Genomic DNA, 19,133 nt, shown 5'->3' on the forward strand with positions numbered 1-19,133 from the left:
AAAACAGAGCCCTGTGGAACGCCGAGGGAGACTGGGCGGTGATTGGATAGTTCATTTTGCCAGAGTACGGCCTGCTGACGATTGCCAAGGTAAGATGTAAACCATTTTAAAGATAGAGAATCCAAGGAGAGAGACTTAAGGGTGTGGAGTAGAAGTTGATGGTTGACCATATCAAAAGCTTCGGATAGGTCAATGAAAACTGCGGATGATAGTCTATTGTTATTACGGTTGTTGTTGATACAGTTTGTGAATGATAGCAGGGCAGTGGTAGTACTATGAAAAGGTCTAAAGCCATGTTGGCAGTTGGCAAGTAGGTTATTTATAAGAAGGTGATTGAGTATCTGCTTGTGAATGCATTTTTCCAAAATTTTAGCTATAGGGGATAGTAAAGCTATGGGACGATTGTTGGAGAAGTCATTGGAAATTCCACCTTTATGTAAAGGGATGATATGTGAGATTTTCCAGATTGATGGTACTTCACCTTCTTTTATAGATCTGTTTATCAGAATGGAAATAGGGTAGGCTAGGGCTTTAGCACCTTTTTGTAAGAATTCTGCTGGGAGTTTATCTGCAGATGGGGAGGTTGGTTTTAACTTTTGGAGAAGGGAGGAGATGTAAGAAGTGGATACTGGTTGGGGGTGAAATTGTGGGGGAGGATTATGGGAAGATGTGGGCAAGTTAGATATATCAGGTGATAGGTGGCTAGCTATAGTTTGGATGGTTTCTGTGAAGAAAGAGTTGAAGGCATTGGCAGTTTCTTTTGGATTATTGGGGTTAGATCCTTGGGGACTGGGCATGATTGATTGGCCTGGGTAGAGAAGATTATTAATACTAGCCCAGAATTTTTTAGGTTGTCTGGTAGAGGATTGTTGTAATTGTAGATAGTAATTCTTTTTATCTAGCAGGATGGCTCTTTTAGTACTGTTTCTGTGTTCTCTAAAGGTTTGATGGTCTGATGGATTCTTGGAAGTCCGCCATTTTGCCCAATATTTATTTCTAAGTAGGATTTTCTGTTTAGTAGTAATAGTAAGCCATGGGGCTGGTTTAGCTATGATTCTGATAGAACGGGTTGGAGCATGATGATCCAAGATAGCCAAGAATGTAGAATTAAAGTATTCCACGGCATTGTTGAGAGGGAGAGTTTTTAGCGGAGACCAATTACATTGATTAAGTTCTGCTTGGAAAAGTTCTAGGTTGAAATGCTTTTTGAGCGTATTGTTCGGAAAGTGTTTGGGAATGTTATGTTGGTTTTATGTCTAATAATATATGTCAGACAATGGTCACTAAGGTCATCAGGAAGGATGCCTGTTGTGTAGGTTTGCTGTGGGGTATTAGTTAGTATCCAGTCTAAGGTGGTTGCCTTGTTATTGATTTTATTGGTTCTGGTATGGTGATTAATTAGTTGTGAGTAGCCATACAGGTTAATGTGGGTGGTGGGATTTATATTTGTGCAAGAGTTCCAGTCAATGTTAAAGTCCCCAAGAATAATGGTTTCTTGTGGGATATTACTAGTGAGCCAGCTAAGAATGTCTTCTAATATATTGCAGTTGTTCCCAGGGGGGAGATAGACACAGATGATATTTATGGCTTTACTAGTATTTAGCTGCAGTTTGGAGATTATTATTTCTGCACTAGCATTAGTAGGTAAGTTAAGGTTAAGTGTACTGACTTGTAGCTTGAAATAAATAAAATGTTGTGATAAGGGTGGGCAGGGGGAAAAGGAAAGGGGAGGAAGAAGGGATATTAAAGAAGTGGAATATCCTCACTGGCGAGGGGGGAAGAAAACATACACATTCACACATACAGTTCTGAAGATTGAATGCAATGCGAATGAGAGCAGTCCCAGTAAAATCCATTTGTTAACTCATCTATGCCTATAGCACTACTTACACAGTGCACCATATATGACTCTTACAGCAGTAAGCACTTATTTCCCCCTTCACAGAGTGCCTCTAGCTCATCCACGTGCTCCTGCTAAAAACACACAATTGCAGTATTTATGCTTGTTCTAATCATAGAAGAGCAGGGTCATTAGATGCCTTACTTTTCTATGTGTACAGTAATGAAAAATGCTCCCACAGAAAAAAATACTGTTTAGGGCAATTTAATTACATTAATAGCATCAAATTACTTATCAGGTTGTCCGTTCAAATCTATTGCTCTGCTACAGGTCACACATTTATAAACAGCCATCTGGTTGATCCTGCTGTCAAAAATTAAACCTCCATCTTCTTATTCATTAAATGTATCAATTTTTGAGACTTTTTTGCAGGTTGCTGTCTTAACAAGAGCAGCACTACCATAGAATACTGCTTCTCAAAGGAGGGCAGCAGAGAAGTATGCTTATGTCGCCAAAGGCTAATCATATTTGGAGACATATGTGCCGCCTTTTCTTTCGATCAGCTACAACTTCTGTTCCTTTGTTCCTGTCTTAAAGGTGTTAAAGAAAGTCTGGAATGCAGGTTGGGGAAGTTGATTTTGCTTATGTTTCATATGACAGAAATGAAGAAAAACACACAACAGGTAAGTGTTAAAATATCTAGCTTCATTTTTTTCACACATCCTGAATTCTGTGGATGGTGTGTGTGTGTGTGTGTGTGTGTGTGTGTGTGTGTGTGTGTGTGTGTGTGTGTGTGTGTGTGTGTGTGTGTGACAGAGAGAGACAGACACAGAGATTGACATGGCAAGACAGAGAAATAGAATGCATTAAAGGGTTGGATACTTTAGTTTTTAAACTGTTTAGAGCTTTTACAGTATATCTCTTTCAGAATGTCAGCAGAAAATCAGACTAGTCAGCTATCATAACTATGAGGCATTTTTAATGGAAAAGACACATTCTCTCACTCTCATTCCCACACTATCCTGATCCCCTGATCTACTTCCTGAGTCAGCAGCTGAAATGCCAAATTCTCTGCTTCCTGGTATGAACCACTTCTGTTACTGCAGCTCAGCAGCTGTAGCCCAAAATTCTTCCATACAACAACCACTTACTCAGTTTCTTTTACAGCCACTTCTTTGGTGCCTTCCAACAGTTCATTGTTCACACAGACAAAATTACATGTGTACATCACTTTTGTTTTGTGGCCAGCTTTCCCTTGTCACTCATCCATTACCTCTGGCAATGAGTCTCCCACCACCGGCAGCCATTCTGCTTCATGTGGGATAGCCTATATAACTCCTGGGCTAGGATTGCTTGTCCATGACCACCTTTGATAATTTTCCTTCTAGCCACCTGTTCTTTCTGACTCTCCTTTCTGCCTCTCTTCTGAGTAGATGCCCTTTCATTCCATTTCCCTCAAGTTCCTCTCTGCTTCCCTTCCCAACTGGTGTTTCTTCATGCCTAGCCACTTTTAACTCTGCTATCCTGCTTTCCATTGTCCCCTCACCTGCCCTGATCCACCTATCTGTTCTGCCTGCTTCTTCACAACTCTTTGAGTCCTCTCCTGACTGCTTCTACTGCATCCTTACTTTTCTTCTCTCTGTCTCCCACTTGCAATGTACCACACTGCTTTCCCCACCATTCTGGTGCCTGCTGCACCTCTTACACTTAATCTTGTGTTTTTAATGTGTTATGCAATCAAAAGCATTGTTAGGCTGGGTTGAAGGGAGCAGCCACTCCGACTGCAAAATGTAAGGGGGCACAACAGACATAAGCCAATCAGTCTTCAGTGGATTTTGATAGGTAATGAAGCACTTTAGTGCTCCATGTGTGGCAAGCATTAATTGTAGCAGCTGCTGGCTACAACTGTAGCAAGCAGTTTGCTACAGTTTAAAAAAGAAAATAACTTTTCTTGCTCTCTAAATCCAAGAAGCCTTTTCATGTTTTGCTCCTCAAAGTCAAAACTGAGGGAGGGAGCTACAGAATAACTAGCTACACTTCTGTCTGCAACAGACTTGTCAGCATAGGCTATAGTTTCACTACAATCAGAGCAGCTCTCAACACTTTCTGAAAAATACAGTGATAAAGTAAATAAAGGGGAGTGAAAATGATGCTCAGGGTTGATCTTATGAGTGTCACAGCACTAAAGGCAACTCATCCCTAATTTTGCAGACTCTCTTTCATTTTATCTCATGCATTTAGTCTGTTCTTTGTAAAATTTGTGGTTTTTATAGGTTCATAGGTAGGTACTAGGCTATTGGCCCTAGGGCCCATACAAGCCTAGCCAAAAAAATGTACCCTGGCTTTCGCCACCCAAGAAAATTATTTTCCTGTGCCCCTGTCGAGCAGTGCCACATAAGTGATCCCCGGGGTGAAGTTCCCATTTCCCATCCAATCATCAAGATTTTTCTTGAAGAGTGCTAATGAGGAGCTCTGTTTGACATTGATAGGTAGTCTGTTCCAGAGTATGGGAAGTCTCTGGGACAGGAATCTATCCCTCCAGCATGTTCTGTTTATTGTGGTGACAAGGTTTAGGTCCCTAACACATGTAGCTCAGAGGGACTGGGATTTCTTTAAGTGGAGCATGTCCAACAGCTCTGGGTTTGACATAGCTTTGTATGTTAGGCAGAGATTGCCCCTGAGTAGGCGATATGCAATGGAGTAAAGCTGTAGTTTTTTGAGACGGTCTGCATAGGGCATCAGTTTGAGGCCAGTAATCCTCTTTGTGAGGTATTTCTGTGGTCTTTCCAGTTGTTGTAGATGTCTTGTGAGGTACATACCAAAAGGGGCGTTGTACTCTATAATGGGTCTAATGAGTGATGAGTAGAGGGGAACGATGACCTCTTTTTTTTCTGGATGAGATTCCTTTTGTGATGAGATGAGCCACACAGAAGGATTTCGTGACCACTGTGGCAATGTGGTTATCAAAGGAGAGACTACTATCCACCTGTGTCCCAAGGTCTCTTATCACATTTTCAGCATTAAGTAGACTACCAGCTATGTGGTAGTTCATGGGTACAGAGTTTTTACCAAAGGGGATGACAATACACTTTTTGGCATTGAGCTTCAGGCCATGGCTTTGACAACGGGTATCTGTCTCAGTGAGGCCCTTTTGTAGTTTGTCCACATCGTTAGGAGTTTTGATTATGGCTCCTAGTTTGCAGTCATCTGCAAACTTTGTTAGTCAAAGACCTTCTGTGTTGGCCTGCACTTCAGAGAAGTAGATACCAAACAGGAGAGGACACAGGACTGAACCCTGTGGTAACTCCACTTGTCACTGGTCTGATGTCGGATTTGGAATCCGCTACTTTCACAGTGTGGGTTCTGTCCATAAGCCAGTTGGCAACCCATCTTGTGACATAGGGATTTATACCTAGTTTAGTGAGCTTATCTATAATTCCAGAGTGGGGGATGGTGTCGAAAGCCTTGGCGAGATCTAGATAAGCTGTGTGAACCATTTTACCCTCATCTATGGCTTTGGTGACTGCTTCAAAGAAGTCAATCTGGCAAAAGCTGGAAGGCTTTAGTTTGCGAATAATAACCTTCTAAGATACAGACTTCATCCCCTTGAGATAAAGCTTGCTAATGCAAATTTGTGTGTGTGTGTGTGTGTGTGTGTGTGTGTGTGTGTGTGCGCGTGCGTGTGTGTATGCATATGCACGTGTGAGCATGAGTGACTGAGACTTTCACATGCATGAGAGTGTGTGAGTGAGTGAAACTGTGTGTATGTGCATGTGAGTGAGTGAGTGAGTGAGTGAGTGTGTGAGTGAGTGAGTGAGTGAGTGAGTGAGTGAGTGAGTGAGTGAGTGAGTGAGTGAGTGATACCTCTTAATTGACCCTGCATGCGCTGTCAATAAAGTGGTTCTGTGGCTGGTGTGTGTGTGTGTGTGTGTGTGTGTGTGTGTGTGTGTGTGTGTGTGTGTGTGCATGTGCGTGTATGTGCATGCATATGCATGCGTGAGCATGAGTGACTGAGACTTTCACATGCGTGAGAGTGTGTGAGCATGAGTGAAACTGTGTGTGTGTGTGTGTGTGTGTGTGTGTGTGTGTGTGTGTGTGTGTGTGTGTGCACGTGTGTGTGCGTGTTTATGCATATACATGTGTGAGCATGAGTGACTGAGACTTTCACATGCGTGAGAGTGTGTGAGAGTGAGTGAAACTGTGTGCATGTGCGTGTGAGTGAGTGAATGAGTGAGTGATACCTCTTAATTGACCCTGCATGTGCTGTCAATAAAGTGGTTCTGTGGCTGGTGTGTGTTTTTGTGTGTGTGTGTGTGTGTGTGTGTATATGTGTATATGTGTATATGTGTTTGCATGCAGGTGCACACGTCATGCCTCTCAACTGTACTAAAGTTGCTGCTCCTCATACAGTTTGTAGTTTTTTTACCAAATTAAGGGCTGCAGTCACTAAATAATGACAAGACCAGCCATTTGAGTTTCAGATTTCAAATACATCAGGAAATGCAAGCTAATTCTAAACCTATTATTCTAGCAACTTTCTAAGGGCATAACAGCAGTATTTAAAATCTGTACCTGACTTTTGTGTCTTTGTTCTCTATTATTGTTTATCTTTGTTCATGATTCTTGAGCTCAGAGGTTGAGCGCTACTGTATGTGTCTCATAGTAGTTATCAGAAAAATGTTAATGAGACTATTATTTACATGCTTATTCATTCATTTGATTGCACACATCTGTGTGTGTGTGTGTGTGTGTGTGTGTGTGTGTGTGTGTGTGTGTGTGTGTGTGTGTGTGTTTGTGAGTGTGTGTATGTATGTATGTGTGTGTGTGTGTGTGAGTGTGTGCACATGTGAATATTCATTTGGTCATAATCTTCCATCTGAATTGTACACTGTTGGTAATGTGATTGTAATTAAACACATTTGTATGCTTGTGAGACTGCAATGTGGTGAAGCATATGTTTCTGACAGTGAAATGAAATACGAAGTGTGGGATGAATATGCTTCTGTTTTTTTTTTTTAAGCAATTTTGTCTCCCGCATCAGCTGACCCTAGTGCCTGGCCTTGATTGCCAAGTCTGTTTAACAAAGGATATTTAATGAATTCTTTACATCAGAAGAAGAAAGGTTAACCATTAACATCTGCATATTCACAAAACACATAAAAAAATTTAACATATGATCTTGATAGTGTAACATCCTGAAATCTCACTCTGGTCCCACTGAAAAACTTCTTTCAGCTTGAATATATATTGAATAGTAGCTATATATTTTGAAATGTTAAACCTACAACTGATTTTATAACAAAAATATTCACTTTATGTAAATGTTGAAATTTCTGTATTGAATTATGTCTTTTCATTTTTGTAACATTGTGACAAGCCAATTGCAAATATCATGGAGCTTATCTGTAAATGTTTAATTAGCTATATGAACTATGTCCTTTTGTAACATGTGAAATGTAACTTGCAATTATTTTGGAGCATTTCTCCCCGGGCCTCCAATGAAAATGGGCTCTTTTTGGCCCAGTGGACTTCCCCAGTCATCAAACTTAAATAAATAAATAAATAAATAATAATGGATCAGAGATGCTGTACTTTCCTTAGAGTCAGCATGTTGGGATTGAGAAGAAACTCCAGAGGTACAACCAAACCCCCCCTTCTGACTGAAATAATATGTTAAAATAAAAAAAAATAATTTTACTTCTCAATGAAAAATCAGTAATTGGTTTCTTGGCAAATCTCAGTAATCTGCCCTGTCCACAGATACAAACAAGAGACCGGAAATTTTTCTTACTAAGCACAATTTCCCTGGACAAGGTTTGGCTCTTAGGCGCACTAGACCACTCTTCCACATCCCCGTACTGGCCAAGTGAAGACTCTTCACATGTCCCCAAAACTGGCTCTCCCCAGCCCAGTAAGAGCAACGTTACAGTCACAGATGATGTGGCTCTTCCATGGTCTTTGGTGGCCTGGAAGGCTACACCAAGAGGACTGGAGGGAAAAGATAGGTGACTTGAAGAAAAACAAGTAGCCACAGCACAGTCAACCGCCAGAGACTGCGGCAACATCTGAGGTGGTCTGACACTCAAAGACTTCTTAACAAACTTTTTTTTTTCTTGCAGTGGAAGGTACAAACACAGAGACTAAAGGCCACAGGTAAGCTGAGAAAGAGGGTAGAAATTGGGCAGCAGAGCCTGGATAAGTCAGTAAATTGACTGGTAGAAAACAACTAGTTCTGAGGAAAGTAAACCACTGGTAGTCCCCCACAAACACAAAATCCTGTCTCCCACACACAAAAGTTTAAAATCTGAGTAACTTTTAGTCAGTCTTAAAACTTTTCCTCACAAAAAGTTTACACAACATGACAATTTCCTTAGAAATGCAGACAGTCCATTTCCTAGCAACAAGAAATATTTTTACAGAAATAAAACCCACCAGTTTTCTTCATAACATATTGGAAATAGGAAGGTGTTCACCAAAGGGGAGTTATCTGCCCAGCTCTTGAAGGATTGATAGTCAACTGAAAGTTATAGAGGGCCTACTGAAGATGCACTCACTTCAGCAACAAAAAAGCTCTAAAGCCTTTTGCACTCCAACCACTTTTTATATGGAGCTCTACATGAGCACCTGAAAGCTGGAGTACAGGGAAAGCACCCAGAACTCTGTCAAACTGGCTAGTGTAGGGGTAAGACCCATATAGTGTAGGCTACCTCATTGATGATCTATGTACTGGACATATGGAAGATAAAAACTGAAATCTTCAAAAGTAACTTGTATAAGAGGTTCAGATATAACCAGAAGATGCATACAAGTGAAAAATGTGAGGGTGAAGAGGAAAAGCTGAATGAGGAAAGAAAAAAGACAAAGTAGTGTAGGATCCTCATGGGGAAAGAAAACCAATATGAAATGGAAGGGAGCAGGAAGGGACAGAAAAGGGGGTGGTGGTCAAAAGAGTAGGGGGAAATACAGCTAACCTCTGGTGTACAAAGAGGTGCACCATACATGTGGCTTGCATAGGCATGTGATAAACATGGTAATACTTGAATTAAAAAGTCCAGGACACATAAACCTGTTTCCAAAACCTCTCCATTACCCTACTGTTTTTTACCCAGAGGATGAACAGAATCTGTAGAGTAGGTGCCTTTTTAAGGGCTGCTACAGTTATAATGGAATGTATCAGAAGAGTCTGCACAAATATTTTCAAATTCTTAAAGATTAACTGGCACTGAACATTTGGTTCTTAAAAAAACAGATATTTTACTTTGTTTCCATCCCTCAGGGATTCCAATTGCTGACAACTTTGTTGCCTAGAGAAAATGTGCATTCGGTGGTAGAAAAAAATAAATTTAAAAAGACTGCCTTTGCCTTTATGATCAGCCAAGTAGGCACAAATAACTTGCTCTGGTTCATGAGTCGACACATGATGACTCAAATGAGTGGAACAACTTTTCACCGCTGAATAAGAACAGTCTTAATTCTGAATTTCAGCATGGGGAAGTAAAGCTAACAGCACCAGAAAACTGAAGTTTTATTAAAAAAATGATGACACTTACTGAAACACTGCTGAATCAATGCACATTTCACTCATTCATCCCAGTGACATTTACTGTCTAGTAATCCCATGCCAAGGAAATGAAAATGGGTGGACAAAAGACCAAATCAGGGACAACAGGATATAAAGTGAACTTAAACATCTGGCATTACTGACTGACCATAATTCTCAGTGAGTCAGCAGAAAAAATAAAAAAAATTACAGGGACAGGGTGGAAATATAAGGCCTAGTAAGGGATATTGTGCAAAATTAAGGACATTTGAGAAGTATGATTGCATTGTTCCACACTCTGCCATCAGCACATCTTGTATGGATCTTACTTCCGACTGGGCAGCTGAGAGCAAAACAGAAATGTTAGAGGTGGCATTTCATTATTTTAAAGTTATTGCTGTTTTAAAAACAGCTACCACAAACAATCCAAAAGCATAGATAGGTAACATTTAGAAAGGTAAGAGTGCATAACGGACTATATGGAAGCACTTTAACTTCTTGTTGATTAGCCATTGGCACTTGATCTTTAAGGGACTGATGAATACTGTCCTGTCTCATTGGAACAGGCTCCACAACATCAGGTTCTTTCTACGTGTCTCTGAATACAAGAACTATCATCTTATTAGCAGGAGGACAATCCAGAAGGGACGTAGGTGAACCGAAAAGCCTCCTGCAAGATGCTTTGTAGAGATATCATTGGGTCAGTGTCCCAATTACCCATTTACTTCAATATTTCAAAGATCTTCCCAAATCTGGAGTTATATGGGAAGACAACAGGGTATCTGTACCAGCTCTGTTATCCATGCGTTGAGTGAGAGAAGCCAGTGGGGAGCCAAGGTACTTCCTCTTGTACCTATACTTCCTGCTTCTACATGGTGGCAGGGTTCTGAGGAAAGGAAGAATGAGCTGAGATTGTTGAAGACAACAGTGGAGGATCCTATAGGAACCCCTTGCACCCTCTGTTTTACTGTCAAGAACAGTGGCCAAAAAAGTAGGCAGGAATGAGGGCAGTACATGCAGAACAGTCTGCAGTGTCAATGGCAAAAATAACATTAGACAAAACTTGGAACAAAGGGTACCAATGATGACTGGCTGCCCAAGGCTTAAACCCACTGGAGCCCACACTAAAGTTAAAAACACTAATAAGCATAGAACTTGCTGCCCAAGTCTGGAATCAGGCACCAATGAACTTACTAACATCAAGCCTGGTGCTGAAGACCTTGACGGAAAGGGCTTGAATGCCAAACCACTGAAGGTCAGCAACAGTGCCCGTGGTACTGAGACAGACTGTAATTCATGGGAGGATCATAAATAATGATTTCACTAGGTCATTCATGGTGATGTAGGGGATCAAACCATATTGTCCTGTTTCAAAATCAGGGCTGACAATAACACTTCTTTCAACATAGAAGTCGACATCTGCAGGGTAGTGACCAGCCACATCAGAACTCGTGTAGTGACAACTGCTGGTAAGGAATACCTGAAAGTGAAAGCTTAAAATGAGGGTTCGGAAAAATATCTCTGTCTACCCTGTTACCAGAGGAGAAAGTGAAAAGACCTATTTCTTGCTGCAACTCTTAGAAAGCTGTCAGCACTTTTGTATAGTGAATGTCATTCATCTCAAATTGACTAATGAAGGAATTTATGGATTTCACAGATCATGCTCTAGAGGGTAAAAAACTTCCTGACTTAAATCTCTGACTGAGAGAACACATTTTCTTGCCTGGTAAACCTGAGAGAAGAATCTGGAACAAAAGTTACAGGAAGTTTTTAGAATACCTTCCAAAGAAGCAGCAGTGGAAGAGGTAGAGTCTTCCAACTTCCTTTTTAGGGACTGCAGTAGGAGAAAAATCTTGAGAAGTCCCAGCTTTGACATCTCTATGTTTGAGATTCTTCTTCCTTCCTCTACCTTTATTTTTATTTTTTATGTTATGTCTTTACTGAGAAGAGTTAAAAGAGGTTCAATCCCACAAGTTGAAGGGTTGACCTTGAGGTAACACATAATGAAAAGGCACTTCAGGACTAGATTCTGAACTAGGAGAAGACACTTAAGATTACGTTTTTTCCTTCTGCCTCTAATAGTTCTACTATCAAAAGCATCACAGATTTCTCACTTCTCAGTAAGATGTCCACCCCACCCCACCCCCCCACACACAGAAGACAGCATATAAGTTACATCTGTCAAGAGTATAAATCTTATGACTACACTTTGTTTTAAATGTTTTGTTTTCCTTTGCTAACAGCTCCAAAAGCACAACTAAGCAAAAAAAAAAAAAAAAAAAAAAAAAAAAAAAAAAAAAACCTGACAAAACCAACAGATTTGGATATAAAAAGAAATTCTAGCCAACCACCTCTACAGTACTACAAAGAAAACAACTGAAAGGGAAGCTGTAACACCTACTAAGAAATAACAGCAGGAAACTAAACAATATGCACATTTAAACAGTTCTTTTTTCACTTTTTTTTTGTAAACAAGCTCTAAAAGCTAAAGACAAAAGCTACACAGAAATAAATTGGTAGCTGACGACATAGTTAAAAGAAATGTCAAAATGTCAAGGCCTACACAGCAAGTACAGTAAGAAAAAGCCCAAAAAGCTAAAAAAAAAAAAAAAAAAGTTGGTCTAACCTTGTAACTACCAAAACAGAAAAAGAACAGGGCCAATAAAATGATAAATCCACAGCTAGGAAGTGTAAACCAGAAGCTTCGTAAATCCTTTATTAGGTGTCCACAAACAACATAAAACGAGCGCTTTCGCTCGGTAAATACCGAGCTTTATCAAGTTAACAGTGTAGTGCAGTTTGCTTGAATAAGTACAAATCTTAAAGTCACGTGTTAAAATAATTAATTGAGTAATTAACTCAATAACTGAACCAGTTATTTAAGGTTGTTAAAATACCTTTCCTTACTAAAATGCTAAAAACACAAAAGTTGTGTATAATAATATATAAATATAAATATTACATTGAAATGTATGTATAACCATATATGCTGCAATGGCAAAAAAATGTATGCATAAATGTAAAATAGGACAAATAAATAAATAAATAGTGACATTTCATAATGAAAAACTGAGTAATCCATTACAAGCCAAAATTAAAATGCAACTACAATATACTAAAATCTAAACCTAATGGCACTTTAAATAACAGTATATATAAAATATATAATATTTATGTACATGTAAAAATATATATAATATATAGTGTTCAACAAGCCGTGGTACATTATAATGATGCATGTACATTATGAGCTCAATAAGAACAAACAAAGACAAGTGTGCAATATCATGATATGGCCACATTACAATCTGTTGCATAACTAATGTAAACGGCACTATAGCCGGGCCATCCTCAACCTAAGCACACTACTAATATTTATGTTGTCGTTAAGGCCAGGTGGTTTCCCTGCATCAAGTCTAAGTTCCATTGGAGTTCTCTATACTCTAAAGTTGTCTCCCAGTCACCTTCTCTGGCATCTGGTGTCACTTGCTCTAGCACCATAAATTTAAGCTCCATTCTAGGGCAGCCCAATAATTCGTTCGGAGTTTAACCAAGTTTTGGCTATGCTTACTCAACTCACTAATACCCTAAACACGATTAGAGACAGTTCTAATTCAGCATTGCCTGGGAACCAGCAGCATGCTTTGGAGCAAAGAAGGATACGTGCACCTAACACGCTAGTAGGAACGACATTTGCTACAGCCTTTGAACTTCCAGGTAATGCAGCATCTACTAAAGCTCCTAACCAGGAGCAAACAGCAAATACGCAAAGGCAACAAATGGATTCCTTGGATTTACAGCCTAAAGCTTTTAATTTTAACGTTTGGACTGGACGTCAATTCTCATTTAACCAAGGTACTTTAATTTCTAATAACATTCATAATATTGAAAACTATTTTGATGTTCTGAGGGATAAGCTCTATGCTTATAAGAGCAACCAGCTGGAAATTAACTATCTTAAAGAATGTGTGTCTGTTCAGCGTGTACCAAAAGGTATTTTAACACGTGACTTTAAGATTTGTACTTATTCAAGTAAACTGCACTACACTGTTAACTTGATAAAGCTCGGTATTTACCGAGCGAAAGCGCTCGTTTTATGTTGTTTGTGGACACCTAATAAAGGATTTACGAAGCTTCTGGTTTACGCTTACTAACCTTGTAACTAGATAAGTCTACAGAAAACACAGTCGGAAACTTAAAATGGCACAAATCTGAAATCTGAAACGCTTTTCTCATAAAAACGCACACTTTTGCAATACAGTAGTAGCCCTGGGCCATTTTAGAATTATGTGACTGTGAAAAGCCACACAAGAGATTTGCAGAGGAACCTACAAGGGAAAAATATTAGCTGCTGAGCTGTCTGAAAGCCTGCGGTTTCAGTCTTCCTGGTTAATGAGGACGAAACTCCTCATTCCAGCAATCTGCTTTCTTTTGTAATTTGGAAATGTTTTTAGAGGTGGAATTTTCTTAGATTACTTTAGTATGACCAAATCTGAAAAATTTTGAGCACCAGCAGCAGTTTTTATGAAAAAAAAACTAACTGCACCTACGCTATCTAAAAATGACTTAGATTCTTTGGTGGTGATGGATACGACTCAGGCTCAAAGGCCCATTCATTATAAATTGCATGAAATGATGGGATAGTAAGAATGGCAAGCAGTTTAGGTGTACTGACGTTCACTGACTCTGAAGACATCTTCTATGGAAATTAAAATTCCTTGATAGCCTTTTTAAAGTAATCCTAATTAAAATTGGGGTCTGCCAAATGGAAACAGCTTTTTGGGGAAGAGTCTGATGAAAGAAAATCCTCATCCCCAGAATCAATAACAAATTACAGATGAGAAGAAACTTGTACTGTTATATGCTAGGGACTTCTCATCTGCTTCTTAATATGATGACGGAGGAAGGCTGGCTTTCCTTGTTTAACTCATAATAGTCTCTGAAGTAGAAGTCTTAGAATAAGCTTATGAAGATTTTTCTGGCCTTCTGTGTTCCTATATGGTACTGATGAAATGCCCATTGCTCTTACTTTCTTAGTTTTCTTTGAAGGAATCTACCTGTTCTTCCATTTACCTCTAGATATCTTTCTCTTGATAAAAGTTCCATGATCATTACTTTTTACCAAAAGAACAAAAACTAAGAAGAAAAGTAAGAGGCATGTGAGCCATTAATCCCTAGTTTATAACACAGCTTGCAAATTTGTAGTTCTTCTTTCTAAAGTTTTCTTAATAAAAGTAGCACACCAATCATATAATCAATATTGCAACTCTTTCCTAAACAGAAAAAACAATGAAGATAAGTATCTAATACCCGGATGAGCACTAGTTGGTCGGTTTTTATTGGGATAACATTAGAACCACAGCCACAATGTAAATAATAAAAGTAGCAGCAGCATTAGTAATAGTAGTAATAATAATAATAATTATGATATTATTGTGATGATAATATATTTACATAAAACAAAGATAAGTAAAAGTGTCTGCTGGATACTTCCAACATTCATGGTTCCCTATTTATGTCTAGCCCCCTCCACTAACCCCTTTTTCCCACTGCCTCTTATTTCCAACCTTCCTCTCTCCTATACTTGATTCCTAAACCTCCTCTTTATTACCTCCACTCATCTCCACAGTTTTACTCCTTTACTATGCTCTGTAAAGCCTTACTGCAAAACTACTGTTTAATCTTGACTGTAATGTAAATATTGTAAGTAGTTCTCTGCTAACTCTATTGTTAGACTATGATGTGTAATCTGTATACTAGACTGCTATATTTGTACTCTAATGGAGCTTTTCTCCCAGGGTCACTGCTGAAAAAGGGCTTCTGCCCAGCCAGACTAACCCGGTCAACAAATGTAAAATAAAATAAATAAATAAATGGTCTATGAAATAACCAACAAATTCAAGATCCAAAGCGGGTTGACCATCTACTGTGGATGATGGAAAAGAAGTGAGTGTTGTAAATGGTATGAGATTACATCCAAAAATGTCTAGAGGCATCTGATTGCCAAAAATGGACAGGACTATGAAATAACAGCTGTCTTCAGTGACTCCCAATTATATAACAATTTCTTGCAGCATCTCCCTCATTGGTGGCAAAGGAAGGAGACTAGTTAAATTCACTAATTGCTTTTGTCCATGGTATAATGTGCTTTGTATGGTGATTCTCATGCAGCTGTTATTGTAGGTGATGACAGAGAAAATAACAGTGATACCTGAATGTATTTGCTATCAGCCGAGAAATCCATCTGGATCACAAAACTGGGGATTTCCTTACAGTAACCACTCCGATTTAAGGTAGGACCTTGAGTAAGATCATAAAAGTCAACTGTGTTCTCTGCTGATCCCACAGCCAGATACCTGTTATCAGGACTGAACCTACAAAACAAATGGAAACACATTTCCAAACTGCTGTTTAAAGACATACTCTTACAACTAGGCAGATAGCATTGTACAACACCAACTACTAGAAAAAGCAACATAAATACACGCTTAAACATTACATAAGAGTTACAGGAGTACTACTGTTAAAACCAAGCACTTATGAATTGAAGAGGAGAGATAATCACAGGTGTACACTTGCACGCGTGCTTGCACGCGCGCACGCACACACACACACACACACACACACACACACACACACACACACATACACACAGTTTGCAGGAAAAACATCTAAATAGGATATATCCAAACACACCAGTTACACACCCATTGTTGAGTTGTTCACAATTCAGTACATAATGCTGGCTGTCTTACCAACTTCTATTTAATCTGTCAGAACAGAACCCAGCAGGAGAGAGATGCAAAAATATGGGTATGTGATTACTTAATCAAATGGTAGTGTCAGATAGTTGCTACAGATGTTTAAGGCTTTGAGGCCTCCATTGAAATAAAGGTAAAACTAGTCCCCCCACCTAACCCCAAAAACCTTAAGAACTTCTGTCTGTAAGGTAAACTGTTCACTATTAAGGGACAGCATAGCTAGTTTCAAAGCTCCCCCAAATTCAGAAAACACAGAAACCTATGCAGAGGCATACACAAAAGCCCTGTATGACCATATAAACAACTGCATAGAAATGGCAGTACCAGACCGAAATAAACTCAGGTCAAACTGAAAAAACAAGCCAACCTGATGGACCCCTAGTATTCATAGGTTGTAAAACAAAAGAAAGAAAATTCTGTTGAAAAGCAAGAGGGAACATGTACAACACAGCAAAATGTCCCTCATTAGTCTAAATAAGTGAATCAGAGAACTAGTCAAGTCTCTGAAAGGAGACTTTGAGATAAAAATAGTCTTCAAAGCCAAGGATAACCATAAGGCATTTTTCAGTTATGTCCACAATCTTAAGGGCAACAACCAACAATGTGCAGAATTAGTTGTAGATGGCATCACCTATACTCAGCCAGAAGATACAGCAAATCTGCTGGCTGATAAATTCAGGTCAAATTTTACCTCCCCATCACCCCCAGTTTTCCACCAAGAAATACCCTCCACCACTTCATCAATTATCACCAAAGAACAGGTTGTCACTGCTCTCTCTTAAGCTAAAAACATGACTTCAGTGGGGCTGGTTGATATACCAGATTACCTCTTAAACAGCTTAAATCAAGATTTATCAGGCCCATTAGGATAACTATTTAACCACAGCCTCTGGATTGGCTTTGTTTTTGTAGAGTGTAGGACAGCAATAGTCATCCCTCTGTATAAAGGGGGACCATCTACTGACCTGGGAAATTACAGACCCATAAATTTGACTAGTCTTATATGTAAGGCCATGGAAGGAATAAACATGGCCCTGATAAATAATGACATAGGAAACCTCCAAACACTGGACCCAACCCAATTTAGCTTTCTCAAGGGCTTAATAAGTCTACTGAATTTGGTGTATTTCTTTGAGAAAGTCAGTAAGGCCACTGCCTACCTCAACCTGGCCAAAGCATTTGACACAATTCCCCACTCAGGTATTACAAAACTGGGCATAAATCCATATATCACCAGATGGATAGCCAACTGGCTCACAGACAGGACACATTGGGTTAAACTGGGTGAATCCATATCCAGCCAGAGGCCAGTTGCTAGTGGTGTGCTACAGGGCTCAGTGCATGGAACACTGTTGTTCTGAATATACTTCTCTGAAGTCAAAGCTAATGTGGAAGGCCTTTGGATGACAAAGTTTGCCGATGACTGCAAGCTGGGGGCAGTCATTGAATCCCCCAGTGATATAGATATCCCTCAGGAGGGTCTAGATCAGACAAATGATTAGTGCCAGAAACATGGCCTAAAACTAAATGTGAAAAAATGCATTACTGTAGCCTTTGGGAAGTCAAATATCCCTAGAAACTGCATCAGTAGCACACACCCCTAAGAGTAGACTCAGAGGTGAGAAATCTAGGTAAACAGATAGATAGTAGGCTGAACTCTGCCTACCATGTGTCCACAGTGGTGAGGAAGTTCTTTTATAAGGCACAACTAAGTAAAGGTATGGCATCCAGATCCAAAGAAATGATAGTCCTGCTGTACTCAGCTCTCATTATAAGAATAAAAGAGTCCAATGTGCCATTTGGCATGTACTTGACTAGGAATGTACAGGAGTTGGAGCAACTTCAGAGATTTATCACAAAGAAAATACAGGATTTAAACAACATGTCCTATGTGGATAGACTAAATGCACTATTCCTTTACTCTGTCTCCTATCAGCTATTAAGGGGTGACCTATGTCTGACCTACAAGGCACTCACAAATCCAGCCCTGATGGAGCTGCTATACATCTGCAAATCAAACAGCACGAGGGTCACCCTGATCTATAATCTAAACTTAGTCAGCGACTCAAACAAAACATGCCAATGGACAGATATGTGTCTTAGAGATTGTCCATTCTTTGGAACAGGCTTCCTATTCACACTAAGGAGAGCCCTTCCCTGGCACTCTTTAAATGCAGTTTTGATCAATGGATGGGGAATCACAAATTCACACCTGGGGCAGCACCTATGTCCATTATGGACAGGGGCAATCTGTAACATACTCAAGGCATAGGCAGAAACCCTTGCCATCCTCTTTCCCCTAGAGGCCATATATTGGTTAAAATTGGGTTATACTGGCTAGGCTTGTAAGGGCTTTTAAACTATTAGCCAAGTTATCTCCTATGAATCTATGAACTTATGAGATGTTAACAAACTGCTTCATATAGTCAAGGGTATAATGTTTGATTCCTTCCACCGCCATATGCCTGTTGTGTGTCTCTGAGCTAGTCACTTGACCATATAGCACTACAGGGTATCCCCTGAAAAGGGGCACTTGTGTCCCAGTGGACTTACCCAGGAAACATATAAAATAAATTAAGAAAGGAAAGAATATGGCAAAATAATTAACTTGTATAAGAGATTCATGAGCTGCCACACACAGCTCACTTGCTGTAAAACAAAATCCTCAACACCACATGCTAGTAGTAGTTTACTTACTGCAGTTCTGTATCTGTGTCGGCATCTGCTGAGCAATGCCCATTTACAGAGGTGCTCTGTTCATGTGTAAACTTGTCTTTAAATAAGAAAAGAATATACAGCATAAATCCAAACATAGTTCTAATAAACCCTAACGATCATTGTTTTAATACTGTATATCTGAAAAATAAGTTTGAATACATTCAGTGACATTCATGTGATGCTGCCTACATATATTATGTCAGACAAAATCATGTCAATTACAGTTGGCTGCTCAGTTATTGCAGGATATTAATATGATAGTAACTGTACAGAG

The 19,133-nt window shown here is 39.5% G+C and overlaps 1 protein-coding gene across 1 annotated transcript in view; it reads right to left on the reverse strand.

The window, feature by feature from the left end:
- The window catches only part of LOC122797061 (echinoderm microtubule-associated protein-like 6), a 3,800,753-nt gene that overhangs the window by 320,455 nt on the left and 3,461,165 nt on the right, over positions 1-19,133 (reverse strand). The window contains exon 38 of the mRNA XM_044065838.1: positions 15,592-15,754. Coding sequence (XP_043921773.1) covers positions 15,592-15,754 — 163 coding nt within the window. The remainder of the gene's footprint in view (positions 1-15,591; positions 15,755-19,133) is intronic.

Source organism: Protopterus annectens, chromosome 3.part0 (genome assembly GCF_019279795.1).
Source record: "Protopterus annectens isolate FY-2018-M chromosome 3.part0, PAN1.0, whole genome shotgun sequence".
Lineage (NCBI taxonomy): Eukaryota > Metazoa > Chordata > Ceratodontiformes > Protopteridae > Protopterus > Protopterus annectens.